Genomic DNA, 7,774 nt, shown 5'->3' with positions numbered 1-7,774 from the left:
GTGAAAAGCAGAAAGAAAATGGGCACCATGATAGAGGGAAGGAAAAAGATAGAAATTTCAAGGAGAAGTGACGCCTCCTTCACAGGTAGCATTGTTGATTCGTTGTGTGGTTCAGATGATGAAGCTTTTGGGGTTAGATCTCCAGATAGTTTTATTGAAATTTGTATAAATTTAGATGTCAAAAATAAGAACTCTACCACAACACGAGGGAGAGATTCTACAAATTTGAAGCCCAGAAGTGATAGAGTTGTTGATTCTGTAATCAATGGCAATTTTTGTGTTGAAAAGGACACAGTCCACTCGCTTCAAAAGTCATTCTCGGCTAAGGTAGAAGTTTCAATCGCAATCCATTTCCAATTACCCCAATCTTCTAACCCTAATTATTCCTAATTTCTTTCTTTATTTTACCCTAATTAATATAATTTACACGTCACAATTATATATATTTATTAAAACAAATAACAATGCCACATAATCAGACATTAGACACCTGGCACCTCTACCGTTACTGAACTTAACGTCGTTAGCAAAAAGGACCACTTTGAACAGTTTTTGCAAAAGGTAGGACTTAAGTGAACTTTTGAAAAAAAGAAGGGACCACTTTGAACAAACCCTCCCAAAAGAGGGACCAAAATAGGTATTAAACCTTTGTTTTTTAGTTGCATCCTAGATTTTAATAAAAATTATAAAACAAAACATAAAAAATATAAAAATGATAAAATGACATAAAAACATAAAATATTAAAATTTGAAAAATTGGTTTCAGTATTTAGTATCTTTCCTTGTTTAAATTTTTGTTTTGAAATAAAACAAATAAACTGTAAAAAATTTATAAAAGTAGCATTTGAGATTAATAAATATGGTTTTAATTTATTGACTTTTCTTTTTTTTTCAAAAATACTTGCGTAAGGGATTTATTTTCATAATTTTATTTCATTTTAAATATTTTTGAAAATATTGTTTTTGCTATAATATAAATTACAAAATGAAAAATAAAAGTAAAAAAATACAAAATAAAAAATAGATAAAATTTATTTTTAAAAGGTTTAAGCGCATGTGCGACCATTCTGTCTGTCTTGTGTTGAAAATCGTTTTCTTCTTCTTTCAAAAAATTAACAACAATTTATTTTGAAAGGTTTAAGCACACGTGCGACCATTCTGTCTGCCTTGTGCTGAAAACTTTTTTCTTCTTCTTACAAAAATTTATTTTTAAAAGGTTTAAGCACACGTGCGACCATTCTGTCTCCCTTGTGCTGAAAACCGTTTTCTTCTTCTTTCAAAAAATTAACAATTTATTTTGAAAGGTTTAAGCACACGTGGGACCATTCTGTCTGCCTTTTGCCGAAAACCTTTTTCTTCTTCTTACAAAAATTTATTTTTAAAAGGTTTAAGCACACGTGCGACCATTCTGTCTGCCTTGTGCTGAAAACCTCTTTCTTCTAATATCAAAAACAACAAGAAATTATTTTAAAAAGGTTTAAGCACACGTGCGACCATTATTTCTGCCTTGTGCTAAAACCTTTTCCTTTTTCTATAAAAATACCAAAAAATATAATCTTCAAAAAACTAAAAAACATCTTCACAAACAAACAATCAATCTTTCAGCTAGAACTACGTGATCCTTGACTCTCCATCAAAAATGGAGATACGTAGGAGCGAGGCCAGTCCTTGTCAGGTTCACTTTCCGAAAATCCAAAAAATTCAAATCTTTTGCAAACAAATTTTTCTAACGATTTCTCAAACAAAATTTTCAAACAGTTTCAAAAGAACTACTTAACCCTGATTTCTCATTTTGAGAATACGTAGGAGTAAGGGCAATCCTTGTCGGGCACAAAAATCAAAAAATATATTTTGTCTCTTTAGAGTTTTACCTTTTTGGGGATAATTAAACATTTTGTAAATCACATCACATTCGCGTATCTAATTAAAGGTACTGCCCTCAGGCAGGCATTGTAGGGTGCTAATACCTTCCCTACACGTAACCGACTCCCGAACTCAATCTTTGGTTTTCATGGACCGTGCCTTATCATTTTATGGTTTTTTCGTAGTTTTTCAGAATAAACTATGGTGGCGACTCCAAACTTTTTCTAACTTGTTTTCTTCTTTGGATCGTCGTCCTGTCGTGATTTCCGGTTGCAACACCCTCAAAACTGTGGCTTATTCCCCAGCAAATTTATTTAAGGTCTGATTTGGTAGGAATGTCATATTTTGCAGGGAGAATAGGTCGCGGTTCTGAGGGGAACCACGACCTATTCTATCAATATATTTTCAAAAGTTCCACCACGCAGTATTATGTTGCGGTCTAGTGATCTGAGGCATAATGTGCGTGGTAATAGTTCCATTTTTTACTAGTGCGTCGAGCCCATAAAGTTGGCGACGTTCTGTTTGGTTTATAAGAGAAAAGAAATAAAGAATAAAAAAGGGATTCACTCTTTAGCTTCTTGCTGGCATATAAAACGTCCAATATTTGTCATGGTTGACGTCAAATGTGGGTAGGAGTAATACTGCTGGAAGGTAACCACTTTTTCGGTTTTGTTTTTGTATTTTAAATTGAACGTCGGATGTTTCTTAAGTTGACGTTATGTGATTCTAAGGTCATTGTTTTACGTCGATCTTATCCTTGTTTGATGGTAATACATTTTAGACGGTGAACTGTGTTAGTAAATGACGTGGAGCAATTGAATTTATTTACGAAAATACCACCGATCATTTTTAACGATGGATATTGAGTGATTTGACGTTGAACGCGTTTCACTAGTGGATCAATCAATTTTCATTATATATATTTAGACTTTTGTTCAAATCCTTTATTTCTTTATTTATAAGGTAATACTTTAAACATGAGTATAAAAAAAAATAACAGTAGAATAAATTCAAATTTATTCAATATAACTGATTTTATGTACAAAAATATTTGTGATTATGATTTTAAAAGTTCTATTAAAAACTTAATTTCATGCAAAATTAATAAAATATTTACAAACATTATAAAATAACATATTCATATTTATTATCGTAAAAAATGTATCCATTTAGAGTTATTTAAAAGTTAAAAAGAATAGAAAAACATTATATCATAATAATGAAATTCAAAATTCATGTATTTTACAGGAAGTAAACACTGTTATTTCAAAATTCTACATAAAAAACCTAAAATGTAACAAGAACGAAGATAAAATTCACTATTTTTTCAGAGGCCTAAAATCTATTTAAATTTTATTAAAATAATGAAAAAAAAAAGATTAACTTTGTCAGTTTTTTTCTTGAACATAGATGAAATCAATACCATAAGCAAAACATCCTTTATGTAACTATGTCCATCTTTCAAGTACATATTATCATTGATGTACACACAGATATATAATTATATAATTTAAAATTATCTCATAACTAAATTATTTTAAAGGTTTAAATTGGATTTATATATTTTTAAACCTGTCATACATGGTCAGTCTGGACAAATATTGTCTTTTAGTTTAGAAATTTAATAACTTATTACTTGAAATTTTTCTTGTATTTCTAAATAATTTAAGGAACTGTTAAATAATTAAATCTTATGAATTCATCCTCTTAAAAAATATATATTTATCATTTCTTATTTTTGCAATAATTTGCTTAAAAGTAACAAGGTACAGTAAAGTTAGACTATAGCACCCAAATTGTACTTTCCCATTTTCCAACGTCAATTCAGTAAAATCCAATGTTCATTAATAATTTTTTGGCAAGTATACCAAATCGTTACAAGTAATACAGTGATAAGAAAAGTATCGTTCTCCCTAAGGAATTTGTGTTACGTTATTTAATTTAAAATTATATATCAAGATCAATTCGTGTTGATGAAATTTGCTTTGATTGTTGCATAAATAACACAGAATTTAACAACGTAAAAATTAAGATGAAAATATAATAAGAACAATCACTGGAATTGGTTTCTGACTAACAGTAACATCCTGTACAACATATGATCTGTTCATACATTCACAATTTGATATCTTGATTCAATTCCTCAAATCAAGTTCTAAAATTATCCATTAAATTATTAATTCCTTAATTAATTTAATGAATAATTTTGCATTAAGTTCAGATGTTCAGAATGACCAAAAGCATGTAAGCTATTCCTAGCGTAATCACTTTTAGCTTCTTGTCTTACGTTTCTGGTTCTAAAAATACTTCCCAGTACAAAAAGAACCTTTAAGAAAGATTATACTTCCATATAATCAAAATCAAGTCAAGAAAAGAACAAGAACAAATACATTTATTGATCAGGAAAATTACATCAATGTTTTGCCATACAGCCAATTCCAATGAAAGAAAATTTAGCCTATCCTAGACATCACAAACGTACTCATTTCAGCAATTCCTTGCATCATGTGCAGTCTTGATGTCTTCAGAGAGTCTTCTGATGGTCTTCTCTTGGTATCCAGAGCAGTTCTGTATATTTTTTAATGTCAGAAGATGATCTCTTGCCTCTCTGTCACGTATCTTTAAGAGCCAGTTAATTTTCATTAACTTTCACCATTCGCTCAGCGCACAGAAGCAATTCGCTGTGCGAATTAATTTTAATTTATGCAGCTCAACTGTTGTAATTCGCTAAGCGCACAGCCTCAGGTGCGCTTTGCGAATATTCAATTTGCACTCTTCTCTGATGTAATTCGCTTAGCGAACCAATACTGGTGCGCTATGCAAATTAATGACTTGTGACCTCCAAACTGGTATGATTCGCTCAGCGAACCAATAGTGGTGCGCTGTGCGAATGTATTCTTCTGGCTCTGCGAATTTGGCTTGCTATGCGAGAATTGGCTGTCAACTTCACATTTATACAACTTTTCCTGAACAATAATTTACGAAACACTCTACTTCCAATTCCAACTTTTCACTGAGTAATAACATGAATAATTATAAGATTAAGGTAATTTATAAGTGTAAAAACATCTGATTTTTCACACTTATCATTCATTACCATTAAAACACGAAAAATAAAACACGAAAAATAAAACAGTACTTCAGTTCCAAAACACTTAAATACGACTTAATACATGTATTAAAAATTTTCAATTGATATAATCAATAAACTTTAATACAAGTATTAAAAACTATTCAATTAATTAAAATCATTCTAACATTATGTTTGCTTGAGCTGATAGTACTGTTTACCAGAGAAAATGGAAGTGCAGATTTACGAGAATGATGGTGTTCGCTTTGGTTGATTTGCGGAGACAGAATGAAAGTGATTTGCGAGAAAGGTGTTTTTTGTATCACTCGCATATGAGATGATTTCAGTGAATTGAAAGCAAATATCATATTTGCCCTTCATAAATATCTTAATACCATGTTGTATTTGGTTATGGATTATGTTGTATTGGGTTCTCTCGCCAACCAAGTTTCCCATCATAGTTTTGAAGAAAGTCATCGGCGCCGCAAGAGGCCCAGCGGCCCAGCCTTTCCGATCGAAACTGTATACGACCACGTATACGGCGGCACAACGAGGTTCGCCGGCAGCCACTCCCTCTCGCTACGCTTTGAAGACTACAACGAGATTTTCTCCAACTTCCACATGTCGTGCACCTCCTCCATTCCGGTGCTGGATCTTCCATTGCTCGACCACGGTGAGGTCTTCTTCAATTTTAATATTAGTGTGTGATTTTGGTTCCGTCGTTGAAGATTTTGGGGTAATGGCAATAAAACTGGCCTTTTATAGGAAGCAACGAAAAGTATGTTTTTTCTTCTGATTATTGCATAGGATAGGAAGACGCTGGGACTTTTTTTCGTAATCCTACTCTATCCCATTTTTCTAAAGCAAGGGTGGTAAGTATGGTTTGGGTGGTGGTAATGGTTAAAACTTCCAAATTAATTAGAAAAGTTGTGTTTGGGTGACATTGATTGTCTGATTAATTATTTTTTTCTTTAAAAATATAATTTATTTTGATAATAAATAATAATAAAAATATTATAATTAAAAATAAATTTGTTTTACTAAAATATTTTTTTTATAATATTAAAATTAATTTTAATTATTATTTTTAATATTTTATTTTTAATAAATATTTTTATAACTTTTTAAAATTACGAAACGAATCAAATCTTATCCTAATTATCAAAACTTTAAATCCAAATTCACCAAAATATTCCCGTAATCATTTCCCCATTTTCCCTTACTTCTCGTTGTATCACTATTTCTCCCTCTAAAATCTTTCTTTCTCTAAAATCTTTCAGTCGACTAATGAGTTCGGAGAGAGAAAGAGAGAGCTGCAATTCTCGCCACTTCACATGGCTCATGAAGTCATGCTTCGCCAGCCCAAATGACGCCGTCGCAGAACTCCCGTCACCACCGCAGCCCCACACTAACACCCCTGCGCCCGTCACCACCCTATCCTCGCTTCCCGACGACATCGTTTTGGACTGCCTCTCCCGTGTGCCCCCCGCCTCCCTCCCCGCTCTCTCCCTCGTCTGTCGTCGCTGGTCCCGCCTCCTCCGTTCCCCCGCCTTCTCCTATCTCCGCCGTCGCCTCCACCTACTCCGCCATACCACCGTCGCCCTTGCTGCCACCGACCTCGGCCTCTCTGTCGCCACGCTCCTCGACGCCGCCTGGCTCCCTTCTCTTTTCGTTCACTGCTTCGACGCCATTTCGCTCCTCGACTTCCACTTCCTAGTCACCCACGCGCGCGCGTGTTCCATTGGGCCCAGGATCTACCTCGTCGGCAGAAGTGCCACGCTGCAGTACGACACGTGGACTGCATCGATTTCAATGGGCGCTGCCACGGTTTTCCCGCGCAAAAAATTTGCGCTCTCTTCTGCCGCCGGGAAAATCTACGTTGCCGGTGGAAGTTCTCGGACGGCGGCAGTCGAAGAGTACGATCCCGAAACCGACACGTGGGTCGTGGTTTCCAACGCGCCACGTATGCGTTACGGCTGCATTGGCGCTTCGGTTGATGGGATCTTTTATGTCATCGGCGGATTGAGAATTGGCGCATCGGCACAAAACCTGCTCCCACGCTCTTCGTGTAGAACTGAGGCCCACGCGGCGTATGCGAGTTCCATGGATCTATTTGACGTGGAGGCGCGTGTGTGGCTCCGAAGTCGCACTGTTCCTAACGTAGGCTGTGTGGTGGCGGCTTGCGCTGCGGCTGGGCGCTTGTACGTACTCACCAGCCACGCGGTGGAGTTTTCGTTTTGGAGCTTTCACTTACGGAGGAAAAGAGCCAGTGGAAAAGGATTTGGAGAGTGGTGTAGGATAAAGAGCCCACCACTACCGGCTCAAGTTAGAGTCGACACGAGGATGAGGTTTAATTTTGTAGGTATTGGCGATAAGGTGGTGCTGATTCAGAGTTTGAATGAAGTGAGAGGGGTGAAAGAGGGGTTTGTTTTGGTTTATGATTGCGCCACCGGAGAGTGGGAGAGAGGGGCGGATTTACCGGATGTTTATCGACGCGCCACTTATGTGGGTGTGGAATGCTAACATGCGCCGACCATGTGGCATCATTGTAGTGTCACTAGCAGACAATGGTTGCGTGACGCTTCATGGGATAGGGTGTACCTAAGAATGTGTGGTCCCGTGCGTGAACCATTCTGATTGGCCTTTTCTCTGAAATGTATGTTCCATTTTTTTATTAAAAAAAGCTAAAAAATTCACATCTATTGTTAATGAATTCATCATCATGTTCTTAAATTCGTAATCTTGTTTTTATGTGTACAGAGAGTTTGATGTGTTTACTAGTTTGATTCTTTGATAGGAAATCAATTAGCCCTTTGTTTTTATTTGCTGAAATGGAAAACT

At 35.4% G+C, this 7,774-nt stretch overlaps 1 protein-coding gene across 1 annotated transcript; it reads left to right on the top strand.

Annotated features, from left to right (window-relative positions):
• The first annotated feature begins 5,390 nt into the window (after positions 1-5,390).
• LOC106775156 (F-box/kelch-repeat protein At5g26960) lies at positions 5,391-7,774 on the top strand. Its single transcript, XM_014662226.2, has 2 exons — positions 5,391-5,606; positions 6,214-7,774. Exon 2 carries the CDS (start codon positions 6,221-6,223, stop codon positions 7,454-7,456), a length of 1,236 nt encoding a protein of 411 aa, XP_014517712.1. The 5' UTR covers positions 5,391-5,606; positions 6,214-6,220; the 3' UTR covers positions 7,457-7,774.

The sequence above is a fragment of the Vigna radiata genome, chromosome 10, assembly GCF_000741045.1.
Source record: "Vigna radiata var. radiata cultivar VC1973A chromosome 10, Vradiata_ver6, whole genome shotgun sequence".
Classification (NCBI taxonomy): Eukaryota; Viridiplantae; Streptophyta; class Magnoliopsida; order Fabales; family Fabaceae; genus Vigna; species Vigna radiata.
This window is presented reverse-complemented; position numbering and strand designations above follow the sequence as displayed.